This window comes from Aquarana catesbeiana, linkage group LG01 (assembly GCF_042186555.1).
Source record: "Aquarana catesbeiana isolate 2022-GZ linkage group LG01, ASM4218655v1, whole genome shotgun sequence".
Taxonomy (NCBI): domain Eukaryota; kingdom Metazoa; phylum Chordata; class Amphibia; order Anura; family Ranidae; genus Aquarana; species Aquarana catesbeiana.
The window spans coordinates 720,269,608-720,290,826 of NC_133324.1; the positions used below are offsets into that span (position 1 = coordinate 720,269,608).

The 21,219-nt window shown below is 44.5% G+C and overlaps 1 protein-coding gene across 1 annotated transcript in view; it reads right to left on the minus strand.

The window, feature by feature from the left end:
* CLGN (calmegin) overlaps window positions 1–21,219 on the minus strand; it is a 94,028-nt gene that overhangs the window by 29,143 nt on the left and 43,666 nt on the right. Inside the window, exons 5-8 of the mRNA XM_073604098.1 lie at window positions 12,414–12,555; window positions 9,777–9,858; window positions 4,418–4,610; window positions 912–1,101 (exon numbers count right to left, since the gene is read on the minus strand). Coding sequence (XP_073460199.1) covers window positions 912–1,101; window positions 4,418–4,610; window positions 9,777–9,858; window positions 12,414–12,555 — 607 coding nt within the window. The remainder of the gene's footprint in view (window positions 1–911; window positions 1,102–4,417; window positions 4,611–9,776; window positions 9,859–12,413; window positions 12,556–21,219) is intronic.

Here is a 21,219-nt window from a genome sequence, read left to right on the forward strand (position 1 = left end):
CACGAGCCTGGAAACAACTGAACATCTCCGTGGCAGCAGCCAAATGAAAAATGTCTTGGGTGATGGCACAAGAAAAAATGGTCAGCTCTCTGACGGACTCAGCTGCTAAGAGGTAACATGGGAACCCTGGGCATTCTATATAGGCATTTCAAATTAATATGGAGAATATAGATAGGGACCCAGGAGAGGGATCACGAAGGGCTGGTTAATTTCTTTGATATCTTTACCTTCTTTCTTTCCTCTCTGCTTTCAGACTATTCTTCTTTCCTTAAAAATACAACTTCACACTACCTTTAGTGCACCATATTACTTATGATTATCTTTATGGTCATGGAAAGGTTATTCAGAGACCTAGGATAGACAGAACCTTGACTGCTTAACAACGTAAGCATAGACTGTAGCCATAGAGGCCGATTGACCAACTGCTATCAATTAAGCGCAGATCAACACCTTTGCTCCACAGCCACCAGTGCGATATACTCCTGGGGGGGTAATAAGATTAACAGTCTATTATTAACAGTTATTTTATGTGTAATCCGAAGATCTCTGTAACCGACCAGTTTTATGTCACTTGACATTTATTGTTCACCTTCTTATTTGTGATGTAATGTTGCATGTTATTGACAATAAAAACTTATTTTTAAAACCTTAACTTGCCCTAAAAAAAAAAAAAAAAAAAAAAAAAAGAAATCATGGCGCCCCCCCATACAGCCCACCCTGCCAGTCTAGCGAACTGCCATAAAACTGCATGGGCCCCTCAAACATATAGAGAATGGCCTCCGTACAGGAGTATCACAGCTACCCCCTTATCAGCGTCCCTGGTTACAGTGCTCAGCACCTTTCTGTCACCCTATCACACTAATGACTCATACTATTGTGTTCTCAACCTAGGCCACATAAAGTGATCTTACCAGTCTTCTGGTTTGACGGCATCAGTATCTGGAATTTTGACCCGCTCATCCCACTCTTTAGGTTTTTTATCCTTTGGATCATCTATTTCCTTTGGCGGATTTAATGGTGGGATGACATCCTCTAGAAGGCTTCCTTGACTAACAACTGTTTGATCAATAAGAATTTCATAGGTGTTCTCTGGCTTCAGAACTGGATAAAAAAAAGGATATCAACCATCACAATCAGCATGGACTTCTAGGTTTTACAAAATATAGTTGTTTTTCAGCTCTGGGCTGGAGATTAAATCTGACCATACACATTACAATTTGATTGTTGAATCTCTGTCAAATCTCTTTTAGAGTTACCATAGCCTTGTAGTGTGAGGACCTAACTAAACAATCCATTTCATTTGTATTCATACAAACATTCCCTTGTGCAACACAGTTGTTGGTAGATGTAAAGGCAAGTGTACAATTAGATTGTAATGTATATGGTCAGCTTAGGACCCTGTTCATTGCGACTCCTTACAGAGTCCTCTAGTCTACATGTTCATATTTTTAATAGCAAGCAACAGCTATTAAATCCAAATTATAAAAGCCTATTTACTTATATGTAATTGTTAAAGTATATTATGTGTTCTGTTTTTAAAAAATTTGAATCCATACTATCATTACCACCTTCTTACAGTACAACTAGAATTTACATGCAAAGTGCAGTTATAGAACTACAGCAATGATGTCTCAGTATACTACTGGTTGGTTCCTGTAGATTAAAATGGTGCACATGGCATGCATTTGCTGTATTAGATTTAATCTGATTACTTTTCATTTGTCTACATTATTTGTAAAGTTCCATAATATAAAGGTTATTGTATATATAATATACTGCCTGTAACTACAAACTTTATGAAAAAGAATGCAGCTGTCATTGTAGGGAACTTCACTCCACAATAAAAGTTTGGGTCCATCATGCCTCCAAAATAATAATAGCAGGTTGCTTTTTTTGCTTTTTTTCTCAGGAAGCTTTTCTGTTTTATTTTCTGGCAGCTCCCTGACACAACGTTTCTTGTGCTAGCAGCTCCCTGGGAAACCTTGCACCATATCCTATGAGACTGCAAGAGTCCACTCACAGAACACTGGGGGGAGGGGCAGAGCTGACACATTATTGAAGGCCTAGCTGCCTGAACCCAAAAGAGGCAGGCAGCTAAAGAGGACCAAGATGGCAGCATGGGACACAGGCATAGACAATTAAAGAGCAGATCACTGCAGGACAACGTGGGATCTGCTGGACAGATGAGTGTGTTAAATTCAAGCCAGCATGGCAGGTAAGGGGGATGGGGGGAGTTGCAGGGGGTAGTTAAGTTCCGCTTTGACTGGGGGCAATTCCAACTGAGGATAAGAAGAGGTTAACTTCAACGAAAATCACATGTCAACACAATCGGTAGATCCAATAACACAGGCAGGTGAATTTACATACAAATTTCAAATTTTCCTGTAAAAATCTTGATCCTGCCCATCAAACTATTCAAGTTTTCCTATTGGGTCATAAATGTGATGCTTACAGTTTTTTTATTCTAAAGCTTTGTTACAATCAGATAATTGCAAATCAGACTGACAGCCTGTCTCAGCAGGTCGCCCACAGTGGGGTAAAGGAATGATCTCATATAACATCTTTAAGGGTTAAAGAAAACCTGTCGTCACAGAAATCTATAGGTTGCCACTGATTACTTTCTTTTCGAAAATGCTAGTTGCCTGTTTGATATACTGTTCCTTTTCATTACTTCAAGAGAGGTCAGCAATGGCTGCCTGCAGATTTCACTTAGCACATGTTTTCAGTAAGTGACTTCATTCTTATGATGTAGCAGGTCCACAGGTACATATATGCGTAGCTCCCTATAGGTGCTAGCATAGGATTTTTTGCTAGGGAAACTGTCAGCACAGGTAAATTTAGGCTGGCCTATGCTTTGAGCTAGGCCTGTCTGTTTTGATCTGGGGGCAGGGAGTTGTTAGTGTAGCAGTGGGTGTGACCACCTGTGCTCTAGTTCTGAGGCGCCTCCCCTGCTTCCAGGGAGAATGTTCTGGAAGAGGGGCAGGGACTAGAACTGGAGTGGCAGGCAGCTCATGTGAGAGTCCTGACCAATCCCCAACTGCTATAGGGGGGGTGTGCCGATCACAGGAGGAGGCCCAGGGAGAACTGTGAGGGAACTTCACCTTTACATGGTAATTGGTGAAGTCTTCATCATTACACGGTCATTGATAAGGAACTCCTGGAGCAGAGGGGCAGGTGAAGCTGTTGAAACGCACAGTCCGGTTAAATTCTCCATCATGGACTCAGGGCAGAGAGAGGTCGGTGAGTGTACCACAGTGGAGGGATGGATGTGGAGACATGCCAGGAAGTCTGTGAGGGAACTTCACCTTTACACAGTCATTGGTGAAGTCCTCGTCATTACACGGTCATTGATGAGGAGTCCTGGATCAGAGGAAAGACTGTGGGGAATAGTGTCAAATCGATGTGGCCCGAGGGCACAGGATTTGCGAGCTGGGGTGGCTAGGAACAGCAGTCCACCGTCCAACACATGCTTTTAACCTACTAGGCCTATGGGGAGAGATACTGCAGACCTCTGGCCTAATAGCAGCGAGTAACCAGAGTCAGCATTAGAGACTATTCAGAGTGGGATCTTTTGCACATAAAAGAAGATGCAACAGGAAATTAATGTGCTTCAGTATAAGTTTGTGCAGGAGGAGAGGATTTCTGGAAACTTCCCCCTTACACAGTCATGGGTGAAGTCCTTATCTTTACACGGTAATTGATGAGGAATTTCTGGGAGCAATAGTCTGCAGGAGTTACGCAGAGGAGGAGCAATAGTCTGCATGGTGATGCAGGGAAGAGACTGTAACTGTTATAAATGTGCATCATTCTTCAGTCTCAAGCTATGTTCTAATCCAGTGATTCTCAACCAGGGTTCCGTGGAACCTTAGGGTTCCTCCAAAGGTTGCTAGGGGTTCCTTCAGCATTGGGCAATTTCTGCCTCTCAGATAAGTTCCCACTGACACCATTGATCTTTTTAGCTATCTGTAAGGAGGTAATTCTTCCCAATGACCACAAGTGTAAGGACCATTCCTCTCACTGACCATCACACTATTGTATCACGAGTTGTAGATTTCTAATTTTTAGCAGGGGTTCCCCAAGAAAGGAGAACTATTTCAAGGGTTCCTCTGTGTTGAAAAGGTTGAGAAAGGCTGTTCTAATCTATAAAGTGTTTAAATATGATGGCAAAGGGATCTGATCTATGGGCATCCCATATACCCCTTTCCCAACCAAGTTATATCCCCCAATAAACAAAAACAAAACAAAGCAAAAGGCTGTTCATTGTCTCAGTTGTGATATATAGAGGTCTGGCAACAGATATGGTGCATGTTTGCTACTAGTGGCAACTACACCGCTACATACGTAATTATGGTAAAAAGTCTAGCTAGACCGTTTGCTACTTTACTGAAGGGTGTTAACCATACAGAAATAAACATACTCAAGGTATAAAGATGTGTCTTTTTGTCTGTATAATACTTTTTTAGATCGACATCAGGACGCTTTGCATGTTTTTCATCATAATCCCCAATTATTGGATTTTTATGCCTGAAGATGAAATGCAGTTTATAATCTTCTCCGCATTTGTCTGGTCCAAACATGATTGTGTACGGAGTCCGGTCATGGAATTCCTCCTGTATAAGACATAAAGTGAAATCAATAAATATCTTGAAGATGAAGGAAAAGGAAGAAAATTAAATGAAAAGTCACAAAAACCAGTTGTATATTTAGGGTTTGTGCTGCCCTAGGCCTGACTCAACTTGTGGACCCTCTAATTTAAATATGACCCACCCCTTCCTGTCAAGGCCTCATCCCTTCCTGTTTAAGACCTGCCCTGTCATAGCAGCCTCATCAGTGGCCATCAGTACATCCTTATCAGGGGCCTCCAGTACAGCCTATCAGTGCCCATCAGTGCAGCCTATCAGTGCAACCCCATCGGTGCAGGTTATCAGTGCCACTTCATCAGTGGTCATCAGTGCAGGATATTAGTGCCCATCAGTGCAATCTATTAGTGCCCATCAGTGCAATCTATTAGTGCCCATCAGTGCAATCTATTAGTGCCCATCATTGCAATCTATTAGTGCCCATCATTGCAATCTATTAGTGCCCATCATTGCAACATACCAGTGCCCATCAGTGCAGCCCAATCAGTGCAGCTCATCAGTGCCACCTCGTGGCCATCAGTGCAGCCTTATCAGTGTCCATCAGTGTAGCATATCAGTGCAGTCTATCAGTACCCATCATTGCTGCCTCATCAGTGGCCATCAGTGCAGCCCATTAGTGCAGCCTATCAGTGGCCATCAGTGCCGCCTAATCAATGGCCATCAGTGCAGCCTCATCAATGGCCATCAGTGCAGCCTCATCAATGGCCATCAGTGCAGCCTCATCAATGGCCATCAGTGCAGCCTCATCAATGGCCATCAGTGCAGCCTCATCAATGGCCATCAGTGCAGCCTCATCAATGGCCATCAGTGCAGCCTCATCAATGGCCATCAGTGCAGCCTCATCAATGGCCATCAGTGCAGCCTCATCAATGGCCATCAGTGCAGCCTCATCAATGGCCATCAGTGCAGCCTCATCAATGGCCATCAGTGCAGCCTCATCAATGGCCATCAGTGCAGCCTCATCAATGGCCATCAGCGCAGCCTCATCAATGGCCATCAGTGCAGCCTCATCAATGGCCATCAGCGCAGCCTCATCAATGGCCATCAGTGCAGCCTCATCAGTGGCCATCAATGCAGCCTCATCAGTGACCATTAGTGCAACCTCATCAGTGCAGCCTTATCAGTGCCCATCAGTGCAGCATTATCAGTGCCACCTTATGTCACTGGATTAGTAAGATTACTCCTATCTTGTAAGATATTTGGACTTGTGTTTGCTGACACTGATTGTAAATATAGGATTATTTCACTTATTTGTATAATGACTAGAAAGTCCCCAGTCATTATACAAATAAGTGAAATAATCAGTGGCAGCAAACACAAGTCCAACTATCTTATAAGACAGGAATAATCTTACTAATCCAGTGACATATTGTGATAACACATATGAGGTGAGCAGGTCTAAAGTATTATTGCCATCATATATAATTAAAAGTCTTAATTGTATAAGATGCAATTCAATATGCTCGCTTAAGCAAAGACAAGGATGTTTAAAGAAATTAATTATATTGAAGTGGGGGGGCTCTGGTCTCCCTCCTCTCTTCTCTTCTCCGCGCTATTGACACAGAGCCTGGGAGGGAGTTACATATCGTAACTTTCTCCCAAAGATGTCGGGGAGGAGGGTAGGCAGAGCATTGGGCTGCAGTGCCACACTTAGTATTGGCGCCCGCCAGACCAGTTGTATTAACTGCGGCCGGCGGCTTCTGATCTGTCCGAATGTCCTCACCAGCCGGTATTATCATACCAGCAGGCAGCAGTGCGGCCGCTTTCTGGGGGCGTCAGACTGATTTGCCTCCTGGACCCTGCCCCCCGGGCCCAGTCCAGTCCGCCCCATAGGACTGGGTCTACTGGGTGTAGCACAAGCCAGCGGGGAATCTTTTCATGCGGGAGCTGGGAGGAGGCTGCATCATGTAGGGATGCGGCTTTTTTGTCGCCCTCCCTGCAAAGTGCCACCCTAGGCCTGGGCCCTGTTAGCCTAAGCAAAGATACAGCGCTCAAAAAAAAGAGTAGATTCTTTTAACAAAACAAAACTATTTTATATTACAAATAATCAGAATTCCTGAAATAAAGTCACAACCACATAACATGTATGGGTAGATCATGAGAATGAAAGAATTATATAGAAAACCCACGCTGGAACATATATGTTATAGATGAGCAGCCGCTTAAGCAATTTGTGACACCAACAGACAAAATATAATAATGATTGGAAGCAGCCCTAAATCAATAGACAGGTGATTAAATCCTGAATCAATGTTAGTTAAAACAAAAAAATATTATAGGTTATTATGATGACACTAAAACTTATTTAGTGACAAAACATAAATTATAAAGTGACACCAAACTAATTTGAGAAAAAAATATATATAATCAGTCCATAAAAGCCCATCAATAAGGGTATAAACAGGGGCATAAAAGTTTGAAAAACCTTAACCAGATCACAGAACCTTCAGCTGTAGACAGCAGCCCTGACTGGATACGTATCTGGCGTTTGGAGTCTTCCGATTCAAAGGGATTTAACATGTGCATTTGACCATATTATATGATGGTCTACAGGACCCGGTAACAGGCTTTCTTATCTGGTGCCACCTGTTGGTGGAAGCACTGAATATTTGGAACATGGGGACACTCATAGAATAATTGGATTGCGAATTGGTTGTTCTTTTTTGAACTTTGTTTTTCAAAACATTTCATTTTATGCCCCTATTGATGGACTATTATGAACTGATTATATATGTTTTTTTTACAAATTAGTTGGGTGTCACTTTATAATTTATGTTTTGTCACAAAATAAGTTTTAGTGTCATCACAATAACCTATAATATTTTTGTTTTAACTAACATTCATGATTCAGGATTTAATCACCTATTGATTTAGCGCTGCTTCCATACATTATTAGATCATGAGAATAACCTTACGTTATGCAGATTCATTCTGCATACACAGAATAATAACATACAGCTGCAAAGACAGAAAATCTATTGCTATTAAAGGGGTTGTAAACCCTCAAGGTTTTTCACCTTAATGCATTCTATGCATTAAAGAGGAGTTCCGCCTGTGTAAAAAAAAATTAAAAGTCAGCTGCTACAAATACTGCAGCTGCTGACTTTAAATATATATATATATATACACTTACCTGTCCAGGGAGCCCGCAACGTTGGCACCCAAAGCCGACCCATCCCTCGGCTGCGGGTGCAGGCGCCAGCATCCTTACTAAGGGAAACAGTCCTTATGGCTTCAAAGTCTGTTTCCTACTGCGCATGCGCGAGTCGCGCTGCGCTTTGTGAATGGTACCTGCTGTCTTCTGGGATCTGTGTGTCTCCCAGAAGGCAGCGGGGGGAAGGAGGATGGCCGGGCATTGTGTAGTTCGCCACACAATATTGCGGCAATCTTTCCCCGGAAGTGGGAGCAGATACCTGGATTTGACAGGTATCCGCTCCCCCCTGAAAGGTGCCAAATGTGGCACCAGAGGAGGGGAGGAATCGATCCATGGAAGTTCAATTTCTAGGTGAAAAACCTTCTGTAGTGCAGCAGCCCCCCAGAGCCCCTTTTTACTTACCTGAACCCGTTCCAGTGATGGGGACGAGCACACCAGCTCCAGCCACTGTCTCGGGTCCTCATTGGATAGATTGATAGCAGCAGGAGCCATTGGCTCCCCCTGCTGTCAATCAAATCCAGTGACACACGAGCCAGGGGCGGGGGCTGAGTCCTGCCGTCTGTGTCAATGGACGCAGCAGCAGGACTCGGGAGCATGCCTGCATGAGTGCCACCATGGAAAGGGACTCCCTGGGGGGTCACCCCGAAAGAGGATGAGCCAGGAGCGCCGCTGAGGGACCCCAGAAGAGGAGGATTCGGGTCACTCTGTACAAAACCCTTGCACGGAGCAGGTAAGTATAACATGTTTGTTATAAATTGTTACATATGTAGCCATTCTGCAGTAAAGCAATCCAATGCAAATAATTTTTTAAAGAAGAAGTGAACTCTGGAAGCTGTGGTCAAAAAAAGGCAAGCAGAGAGCAACAGAGGGCAACAGAGTAGTCAGCAGTGCGTTCTTATGGAATGGTAGATCCTCTAAAGTGGCGCTAGAGACATTAAGGTTACTGGCGCATTTGGCGGGTTTAGTGCTCACTAACTTTTATTTATATTATTTGGCTTCCCAACTGGTCCATATCCATGACTGGCTCCACCCCGTTGCAGCAAATGCCTGTAGATCCACTGAGGGAGCCATTGCCTCCTCTCTAGAGACGCTCCATAATATCATATACAGAGGCCAGGCACATCTATGCTAACTACCTCGCTCTCATTGTTTAAAATAATTGTCTCCAAAATCTCAAAAGAACCATGGTCAACGTCCCCTAATAACCCTCTGTGGTTTAACCCCAACTTTAAAGAACTAAGCTCTTTACCTGACCCGCAATGATGGTGTTAAATACCTGTGCCATCTATACGACACACAGGGATTTAAATCCTTCCAACAGATGCGGGTTGATTTTGACCTACCACGCTCATGTATGTTCTTCTACTACCAACTCCGACACGCCATCCGTGCCCAGTTTGGCTCGTTAGAGAAAGTACTGCGACACCCTGACCCCACTAAACTTATTTCCACATACTATGCTGCCCTTGTGACTGACTGTAACCCTAGATTCCGAGTGGCTCAGACAAAATGGACCTTTATGGACTCTACGCTTACAGAGGACGACTGGTCAGAATTCAGTGATACATACAAGACCTCAGTAATATCATCCAAAGACCGTATCATTAACATAACATTTTTTCATTTATCCCACCTAACCCCTGCTAGGTTATATAAAATGGGTTTGACTCCCACAGCGGACTGTTTTAGAGAATGTGGCAAGACGGCAGACTTTTTACATTGTTTCTGGACTTGTCCAATAGTTCAGAACTTTTGGACAGAAATAGGGTCTTTCATTTCATCGGCGATAGGCCTCCCAAACATTCTCCACCCCAAGATCTGCCTCCTGGGTATTTTTGGGGATCTCCTCATTTCAACTGCGATACTTAAAGTATTTTCCATGGCCACCAGTTGTGTGATGACATGATTTGCCTACTTCTAGCTTTACATTTGGAGTAAATAATAAAACATCTGTTAAAACAAAATAAGATCAACTCACACACCAGATTCAAACTGCTCGAATGGGAGAGGAGCTTCATATATGCCCCTCCACAATCAATGCTGTCCTGAAAATTCACCTCATACCTGGGTAAAAATAAAATAGAAAGCAGATAACAAGAAATAATTCTGCATATAGTAATGCACAATATAGTACGACATATAGGATAATGAAAGGTAATGAATACTGGTAATGTGCATTGTGAAGTAACTGACAACTGCTCAAAATTTAAATTTTCTCTGGTAGATCAGTAGAAGATAATTTCTGATTGGATGGCAAATGGCTTATCATTTAGGAGCTCCTTAAAGCAAATGTAAACCCAAGAACAAAAATGTAATATATTTCTGCTTGCCAGTCCTTAGACGTGGTTGCCGCATTAGTTTACTTTTTCAAATCAAGCTTTTATTATCCCTTTTTTTCACCCAGTGACAGTGGCGGCCCGTAATGCAGGGCCCTACCCATGCGTCCAGCCCCCTAATCTACATGCGGGGTGCCAAACGCATGGACTCCAATGGGTTTTTTTTCCCAAATAGAGCCAGAGGTTCTAATAGGCTTGAAAAAAGGGTGGGCTCAGGGCACAGAGCACTGCGCCCCAAGCCCACCCAGTTGTGTGACAATAGCAAATGAATATTCGCCAATGTCTTCTTGATTCTCCTCCTGGCCATTTAGGAAGAGGGTCAGGAGACCCGTCGCCTGGTTGGCTGAAAGGAGAACCGATCCTATTGGCCAACTAGGAGGAGAAGGGAGGAGATGTTGTGATGCGGAAGAGGAGGAGACGCAGGGGAAAACATCGCTCGGAGGAAGCACAGCCTGATAAATGGGGTAAGTGCGGAGCTGGTGACCGACCCGACCGGCCGGGAGGGGGGGTGGCTGTGGGTGCATTGTTTAAATATACCACCAGCCGCCACTGCCCAGTGCTCTTGCCAGTATTACACTTCCTATCCTAGGGTGATAATGCTCACTCATTTTGCTGCATCTATGGAGGAAGCCTTGGATAATGTGTTAGGACTACAGAACACTTTCCCCTCTCATAATTTTTATAAAGTAGATGTGTCCAGTAATTCACAAACAGAAGTGGGAACAATGCTAACTGATAAGAGTGCAGAACAAGCACAGAGCACAGGATGTTGTCAGCTTACATATCTGGCAGGATCAACAGGTTCTATCTGCATTTAGGCGTGTTTCACACTAGTCCAGCTCTGCAGGCCACGTTTGCGTGGCCACGGTAGCCCATTCATTTACTTGCGTTTCATGTAGGAAAAAGGTTCCTGCACCATTTTGAAAACACAGCAGCTGGGTAATCGCATTGTACTTTTGCAGCATGCATTTCTCTGGTGGTTACCACACCCCCAAACGCGCTGCGTATTTAGATTAAGAATGAATGGCAGCCCTGCGTTTTTTTAAAGAGCTATAGTGTGAACCAGGCCTTATAGATGAAAGGTAGCAAAACAGTTTCAACTATATATTTAACTGATCAAAAGGGAACAAAGAAGAGTTCATTGTTCGGGGTTTGCAAACATTAAACCTGGCAGTCCACTTTTTTTAATAACTGTACTTAGACACAGGCTTTTATTAATTATATAGCGCAATAAGCAATGATGTGCATTAACCTCCCAAAGCCAAATATACTGTAAGGTTGTAGCAGTTAAGCAGTTTTTCAATGTAGTTAAAGGTTAATATGGGGATTTATCAAAACTGCAGCAGACAGAATTTGGAGCAGCTGTGCAAGACAACCAGTCAGCTTCTATCTAACTTTAGTCCCCTCAATGTACTTTGCACATAGCCTAACTTAAAAGAGATTTTTTTTTCCCAGAATCATACTTACCTAGATGGATGCAGCATCAGTCCAATGCTGCATCTGTCCCCCAGCACCTCTAACACTGAAAACCGAGCAATCAAACAACGCCAATCGCTCAGTTCTCACAGCTCCCCCCCCCCCCCGCGCTCACTAGATCGATGGGCTGTGGAAGAGGCGGGAGAGGCTGGCTCAGGCTCTCAGTGGCTCGCTGAGAGGCCGAGCAGAGTGCCAGTCCAGGCATTTGGGTGGATCCTGACTCCATTGTCACGACCTTTACCGAGCCTGGACCGACTCTGTAACGTCAGCGGACACCGGGCTTCAGCCTGCTGTCTGCTGAAAACAGGTCACAGGAGTGCAGAACAAACTGCACTGCTGTAATCTACAGAAGTACAGCCAAACACGCTTGGCTGTACTTCTCCTTCAATGTGAACAATGGTGTCCTGATGGATCTAAGAGTCTAAGTATATATTATCTTATTTTAATATATTTTAACAAATATATTAAAGCCATATTATATAAAACTATATTAAAAGCTACAAATTACAGTATTCTTATTATTACTTTCATAAAAGGGAAAAGGGCTTACTGGGAATAGTTATGCTTTCACTGAAATATGCTTAGATTAAAAATAGGTCTATACTCAGGCAAAAGTAAAAACAAAATGTTAAAAAATGGAGAAGACTTGGTTTTCTTGGTCTTTTTCTGCCTACACTTGTCTATGTTTTTTATAGCTTGGTGGGGTACGTTATGGCACAATCTTCAGCAAACAAACATTGTGGTGCAAACAGTAAAAAAGATACACATGGGAATTTACTACACAGAGGAAAGAGGGAGGACACTTACTGGACAATCAGAGGTTTGTCTTCGAAGGTGAAAGGTTTATAGAGCTTGGATGAAATGGCATGGTGTCTGGCTGTGGACTTTAGGACAAGGCCTAAATCTCCAGATAGCTTGTTTTCTTTTAGCTCTTCTACTTTCCACTCACCTAAATAAAGAAAAATGACTAGCATGGATTAAAATAACTAAAATGGTTAAATGTTCTGTTTTGTCCTGGATGCACAACAGGAAATAAGAAGACTTACCAAAGTGAATAGAAATCCTACTTGAAGCTTTTACTTCACCTTCTATAAAAAACAATTCCCAGTGCTTCTTTGTCTTAATTACAATGATCACCAGGATAAATAGAGAGCCTGTGTTCCTATTAGGAGGATCTACCCTCTCTATTTGTCCTATTTACTGTTGTACTATACTATGGGACAGGAAGTGAAGGGGAATCTCCCCAATGGTACATAAACTGACAGAGGTTATAACCCTTCCTTACTCTATCCCAAATCTTGCACATGAGCAGTGTGGATAGCTGACTGGGATTCACAATAGGCTCCCATATCCAATATGGTGGCTCTGGAGACCCTAAGAAGAACCGGCTGTGGGAGGACAGCACTGGACCCCTAGGCACTGGTAAGGACCTCTTTTTAAAAAAAAAAAGCAGCTATTTGTAGCTACTGACCTTTAATTTGAATTTTAAAAAATCTGAAGTTCCTCTTTAACTGCTTGCCAACCAGCCGCTGTCATTATACTGCGGCAGGTCGGCACGTTCCCGCGAGCCGTCATAGCTATATGTCGACTCCTTTAAGCGGGATAGCAGGCGCGCAAGTGCCGCCAGAGATGCGCGCACGCACCTGATGCACTGCAAGGGTGCCGATGCTCATGGCCGACGGTCGCGAGCAATCGCGGGCACGAGAGGCAGAACAGGGACATGTGTGTGTAAACACACAAATCCCTGTTCTGTTCTGTGAGGAGAGACAGATTGTGACTTCCTAACAGCTAGGAATCACGATCTGTCATCCCCTCTAGTCAGTCCCCTCCCCCTACAGTTAGAACACACAGTCAGGGAACACAGTTAACCCCTTGATCGTCCCCTAGTGTTAACCCCTTCCCTGCCAGTGACATTTATACATTTTTATAGCACTGATCGCTGTATAGTTGTCAATCGTCCTAAAAATGTGTCAGAAGTGTCCGATGTGTCCGCCATAATGTCGCAGTCGCGATAAAAATCGCAGATCGCCGCCATTACTAGTAAAAAAAAAAATAATAATAAAAATGCCATAAATCTATCCCCTATTTTGTAGATGCTATAACTTTTGCGCAAACCAATCAATATACGCTTATTGCGATTTTTATTACCAAAAATATGTAGAAGAATACATATCGGCCTAAACTAAAAAAAAAAGAATGGGGATATTTATTATAGCAAAAAGTACAAAATATTGTGTTTTTTTTCAAATTTGTCGTTTTTTTTTTTTATATCGCAAAAAATTTAAAAATGCAGAGATAATCAAATACCACCAAAAGAAAGCTCTATTTGTGGCAAAAAAGGACGTCAATCTTGTTTAGGTACAGCGTCATACGACCGCGCAATTGTCAGTTAAAGCGATGCAGTGCCGTATCGCAAAAAATGATCTGGTCATTGAGCGGCCAAATCGTCCGGGGCTGAAGTGGTTAAATAACCCAAGAAGAAAAACTGATTTTTTTTTAGCTCAAGTACCTAGATGAGTTGGCTGCAATTAAAACATTTTCAGCAAGTATAGAAAATGCCTGGCGATTTTGCCAGAAATACAGTGTCCTTGTCACTTTCTGTGATAAAATAGCGGATAAATTTATCTTCCTTCCAAGCTACCTTCTGTAAACTACAAATTACCTCACCTTTGGATAAGTGAGCATTGTTGTGTGATTGCTTGTATTATTTTATTATAAATTGTTGCATTAAATGAAGATAAAAAAAAAAAACTACCTCACCTGCCCATGTAATGGAGACGAAAAATCATGTGTTTGTAATTCATATCTTTAGGCAGCATATTGCGACAACCATGGCTCCCTTTATAGATACAGTAGAGTGAGGGAGATTAGCTACCCAGGGACAGAAAGTGTGCTATTAGAAATGCAGCCACAGATGGGCGTGTCCAAGATGGCGATGGTGCAGGACGTCTAGTCAGGGAGCTCTGCAGCCATCACGGGGAATTGATCCTTCTAACCCATCCTGAACTTTCCCAAACTCTTCTGAGGTGCTTCCCGCTCCCCCCCTGCTGATGCGGACACGGAACTGGCGCCGCCTGGAACAACACAGCCAGAATAATAGCCGGAATAGTTCATCTGGAGCGGCCGCACACGTGGAGGCAGCGAGCAATATGGCGACTCAGACGGAGGACCCGGACCCTGCTCTCACTGAACAAAGCAATTTCGCTGCTCTGATGCAAGCTATAACGGGATGTCAATCCTCCCTGTCCACACTTACAACAAAGATTGATACTGTGCAGCTGGACATTGGGCGCATTAGACAAGATTTTGAAAAGGTGAGGCAGCGGGTGACTGAAGTTGAATGTCGGGTGGGGGAAGCTGAGGATACGATTAGAGATCACTCGGCTTCTCTGCACACACTGCAAGTAAGGGTTAAGCACCTAGAAGCGAGAGCCGAGGATTCTGAAAATCACAATCGTCGCAATAACTTGAGGATCATAGGACTCCCTGAGGGATCGGAGGGCCCTGATACCACTACCTACACAAAGAAAATCCTTCGCACACTGTTCCCTCGGGCGAGCTTTTCACCCCAATTTGTAATTGAGAGGGCTCATCGGATGCCACCGAACCGTGGCCCGCCTGGAACCCCGCCTCGCACATTTATATTCCGCCTGCTCAATTACAGGGACCGGGACTTGATACTGCGTGAGGCCCGGAAAATGGCTGACATCCGCCACGAGGCGGCCCGCCTGATGTTTTTCCCGGATTTTTCCATGAACACCCAGAAGCAGAGAAAGTCGTTTGACCAGGTGAAGCAGGCCCTGAGAGCTCAGGGCATATGCTACAGCATGCTGTTCCCTGCCCAACTCCGTGTGCAAGATGGCGAGAGTGTCCGGTTTTTTACATCCCCAGATGAGGCCTCGCGCTGGCTGAACACCCTGCCCAGACATTAGGTATGTGGATATCCCTTCTTTGTACATGCTGCTTCATGACTCTAACCCCTAACCTATTCACCGAGCTGGCGGCATGGTGATGTGGAACTTTTCGCCGTTATGGAATATTCATGCTTACATCCCACGAGCTGCTCTTATGCCCTGCTGGCGCTGCAAAGGGGGTAAGTCTAACGCTGGGTATGGAAACCTTGAAGGGACTGCACTCCTCGACTTGATTACAAACTGACATTTGCAAACTGTGTTGGACATCCACTAACCGGGTTGTGGCTACCCTATGTTTGATATGGGAAAGACTGCCCTAGTTCCTGGACGCCTGAATATTTCCCCCATTCTGCCTAGGTATAGCGGGGCGAGACTGGATCAGCGAGAACACTTGCAAATGGGCTGTTACCGGTTGACTGTACCACTATTTGGCTGATCGCCCTCTGCCCTTGAGATCGTGGGTAGAGACTAATATTTTGCTCTGGTTGGATGTGCTTCTGGGGGGGGGGGGGTAAGGTGGGAAAATTCTTAATAATTTTGGTTTGAGCCCCTGGCACTGGCCAGGTGAAATACACGTCTATTCCCGCTGATGGCGGCATCTCCCTTAGACTGGAAACTCTGTTCATTAAGTGGACGTTATCTACTTCTTCTCATCTAGTACATGACCCCGTGAGGTCAATGACCTTTTTTGGTTCCGGGGAACAGGCATACCCAAGTTTGGGGGGTGTGCGGGGTGGGGGGGGTTGTTTGTTTGGGGAAGGGGGGTTATACATGTTCTACACAGAAATGTTTTACAATATATTACACAGACTTATGCTATTTGATGCCAATGTATGTCATGTCTCAAGATGTGCTATGGGAAGTGGGCCTGGGTCTTCCCTCTAGGGGTTCAGGTGCGCCCCTCAATTTAAACACTACCGCAATGTACTCTGACTCCCTATGGCCCCCGTAAAGCTAATTTCTTGGAACGTTCGGGGTATGAATTCCCGAATAAAGCGCTCACTGATTTTTTACTTCCTCAAATTACATTCCCTGGATGTTTGTATATTACAGGAGACCCACCTCACTGGAGGTCGGGTTCTGAGTCTTAAAAAGCCGTGGGTGGGCCATTATTATCATGCCACATTCTCATCATATGCCAGGGGAGTCAGTATACTGGTACGCAAGACCTTATCTTTTACATTGCTAGACCTGCACCTGGATCCCGAGGGTAGATTCATAGTTTTGCACGCGGTTATTGCCAATGTAAGCATGATAATTGTGGGACTCTATATACCCCCACCGGCATCGTTGGCGGTTCTCCATAAGATTACCACCCTTATTGCAGGATACTCCACTGACAATGTGATCTTGGCGGGGGATTTCAACATGCCACCATGCCCGAGTCTAGATAGACTGACGCCCGATACGGCTATGGAATCCCCATTGTCCAGATGGGCCTCTACGTTTGCCCTTACGGACGTTTGGCGTTGGAAGAATCCCCTGCTGAGATCCTACACCTGCCAGTCGGCCTCCTATAGGGCTATGTCCCGCATTGATCTAGTCTTTGCCACCACCAGTGTTCTTAACTTGGTTCATGAAATTTCTCACCTGCCCAGGGGCATATCGGACCACTCTCCTCTGTTACTTAGTTTGAATGTGAATCCTGTCCCCACCGACTGTCTTTGGCGCCTATCACCTTTTTGGATTTCAGATGACCGTATAGAGCAGGATGCTGAGGTTGCAATGGGGGACTTCTGGGCTGACAATCCTCCTGCTACGACACCTGCCTCCAGTTGGGAGTCCTTTAAGTTTCATGCTCAGAACCATTATCGGACAGCGATTGCTCGCACCCGACGTCAGACTGGGGCAGCTCTGCTCAAGGCTGAGCGAAGAGCGGCTGACTTAGAAACTCAATACACCAATACTAGAGATGAGGTACTCAGAGCAGATTTGCAGTGTGCAGTGTGTGAGGTGGGGCTCCTTAGGGTAGCAGCCACGAAAACACACCTACTACATCAGTCACAACGTATCTTTGAGCAGGGTGAGCGGACCGGGAGACTTCTGGCGTGGCTTTCCAGGGAGCAATCGGTAACAACTACAGTGGCTAATATCAAAGATGTGTCAGGGCGATTGTTGTCTAACCCCAGAGACATAAATACCTGTTTTGCCTCATATTATGAGGACTTATATACATCCAAAGTGAGATACTCTAATACAGATCTCCAAACGCATGTGGAGACGATTAAATTGCCCTCCCTGTCGGAGGAGGCCCGTGGGAGGCTAGATGCTCCGTTCACCCTCAAAGAACTCCAAAATGCCATTAACTCCTTACAATCTGGAAAAACCCCGGGGGATGATGGACTTCCAGTGGAATTCTATAAGTCACATATGGAGACTATAGCTGTTAGACTACTGGAGATCCTAACTGCCTCCTTTGAACTAAATTCTTTGCCCCCTCTATGTCCAGAGCTGTGATAGTCGTAATACCCAAGACTGGTAAGGATCCTGAGCTTTGCTCCTCGTATAGGCCTATATCGCTGTTAAACGTGGATGCAAAAATACTTGCAAAAGTATTGGCTACCAGACTCAACACGGTTATCCTATCACTAATACATGGAGACCAGACTGGCTTCATGCCGGGCAAAGGAACAGATATTAACTTATGTAGACTCTATACTATCTTAGCAAGTCCAACTGCTGAGGGGGGGGCTGGTGTGGTGGCTTCCCTGGATGCAGAGAAAGCCTTTGACTCGGTGGAGTGGGAATATCTATGGCTAATCCTACACAAGTTTGGGATAGGGCCCAAATTCATACAGTGGATCCGGCTGGTCCATCGGCTAGGGTTCGCACTGGTGGGGTTCTATCGACCTCTATTCCCCTCCACCGAGGCACTAGGCAGGGCTGTCCGCTATCGCCGGCTCTCTTTGCTCTTGCGATTGAGCCACTAGCGGAGCTCCTTAGGACATCTTCTGAGGTGGGCGGCATTTCATTCCCGCCCCTAGTGGAAAAGGTTTCCCTCTACGCAGGTGATATGTTATTGTATCTTCGTGACTCCCAGCAATTGCTTAGAGCAGCCCTGTCCATTATTGACAGATTTGGTGCTTTCTCAGGGATCAGGGTGAACTGGGAGAAATCACTCCTATTCCCCCTGACGGACACCTTAATAGTGGCGGACCCCCCCCTTCCCCTCAAAAAAGTTGCTAAATTTAAATATTTAGGCATTCAGATTCAATCTGATCTGAAATGTTACTTAGCTGACAATGTCTATCCCATCCTAAATCAACTCATCCAACGTTGTGCGGTGTGGAAAACATTGCCACTAACCCCGGTGGGGAGAGTGAACTTGCTCAAGATGTCCTTCCTCCCAAAATTCCTATATGTTTTCCGTCACACCCCGGTCCCCATTCCAAACTCATTTTTCCTCAAATTAGATCAAGCCATCACCTCCTTTGTATGGGCTGGGACAACACCCAGGGTAGCCAAACAAACACTGCAGTTATCGCTTACAGAGGAAGGCTTATCCCTGCCAAATTTTAAGAAATACTATTGGACGGCGCTACTGGTTACCGTACGTTGGTGGTTCGCTCAGGATAACACTAATCCGGCGGTTAATCTGGAGGCTGCGATTTTAGGCTCATACTCTGAACTTAGCAATTTGGTCTACAGAGGCCCGAGATACAGCTCTCAAGTTACTACGCCCATGAAAACGACGGTGGGGGTGTGGCAGCAGGTCTCCTCATATCTTACTAGTGGCAATACTATCTCCCCACATACCTCACTCTGGGGCAACCCAACAATGCCGCACCTCCATTCTGTTCCGGACCCTCGGGTCTGGGCCAGACACGAGGTTTGAACATTGTGACACATATTTAGAGAGGGTCGGCTTCTCACCTTTGCGGAACTGAGAGCTAGATATAACTTACCCTCGTGGATGTTTTTTCGCTTCATGCAACTAAGGCATGCGGTTCGAGCACAGTTCCCGCGTGGGATAGAACTGTCCGCCCACTCGGTTGAATCCCTATTGCTGAGCGATCATCTAGATCACACACTATCCTCTATATACATCAGACTCACATGCAAAGATACCTCCAAAATGCTTCCCCTTTTTCATAAATGGCAGTTGGACATCCCGGCTCTGACTGAGGAGGACTGGTCAGAAGGCCTACAGCAATGCATCCCTTTTATGATTTCAGCAAGGGACAGGTTTGTGCAACTGAAGTTCCTTCATAGGGTATACTATACCCCACAAAGACTATCTAAAATCTACCCAGGGCTTGATGATGGGTGTCCCAAATGCAGACAGTCGGTGGGGACCTTCTTTCATGTAGTATGGTCGTGCCCGGTTCTCCAGACTTATTGGCACGACATAGTGACAGATATAAATGGAGTGGCAGGACTACAGTTAAAAGTTGACCCGATGGTGTTCCTATTGGGAAAGGTGAGGTTGTATAATCCTCGTCACCCCCTCTCCCTCCCTCCCCTTTCCTTCTATGGCGCAGGTACTCTTTAAAGACACTAGTGTGCTTCCATGGAGACCTCTCCTGACCTCATATTCCTTTAGTTTCCTCTTTTCTTCCCTCACTCCCTCTTCTATCCCTGCAGACGATATCCTCTACATCTTCTTTAACCCTTTAATTCTTTCTTGTCTTCCTGACTTTCCCCCCTCTGGTTTCCCCCCCCCCCCCCCCCTCTTCCTAGCGAAATATTCCTAGGACAAATGGAACTTTATGGGGAATAGACCTAATATTAGCGACGATATAATGCATAAAAGGTTGATGTCAAATTCAGAGTAGATGAGAATGAGACTTATTTTGTTTATTTCCAGCAAAGTCTACTAACAAATAGGATAAGTAGACCGCTCTAGACCCTAATCGATCTAAATATATCTCAAATTTTGTATCATCTTGCAGTGTGGTAACTGACTGCATATGCTCCTGTAAATATGATATGTTTATCAAACTCAAGTGTAATGTACAGACTATTCAATAAACATTTTCTGTGTTAAAAAAAAAAAAAAAAGAAATGCAGCCACAACATCTGTGGACTGGTCATCTAATATATAATTTTTTTTTTTTTTGGGGGGGGGTTAGATACATTTTACTTTAAATGTCTATTAAAAGACCAAAACTGTGAAATACTATTTAATGCCATTTAGAATAAATTTATGATGTAAAATACACATTTAGAATGATGAGCCTACATACCTTGGTTTGATACAGCTTACCTCAGATCAGTGTCTGCTATGTACCAGCTATGTAAAGATGAATTCCAGGTATGGATATTTCTATATAGTTGCATTGGTCCAGCTCCAATGTAACTATGTATATTTCATACCTGCTTGATACCTCTAGAAGCTGGAAATCACTGAAGTAGACACCGCTACTCCAATGATCTCCACGGTTTTCGGGTCCCGCAAGTCGCTGGCTTGCTGCATTCTGAACACAGGAGGTTAGCCACTCGGCATGAGCGCCATTCACAGAAAATGTTACATTCTGTGAATAAATGAAGAGTTCTCTAATTAGACAAGGGGGAGAGGCAGAGTGGTGATGTCACACTCTTCACCTCACCCAGTCAGAGAACATTTTGCATTCATTCAGAAAATGCAAAGCATTCTCCAAATGACGCCCATGCGAATTGGTCAACTTCCTCTGTTCTCAATGCCTCAGGGCAGCTGCTTGTCACTGGATCCGGAAGGAAGTGGAGATTACTGGAATAGC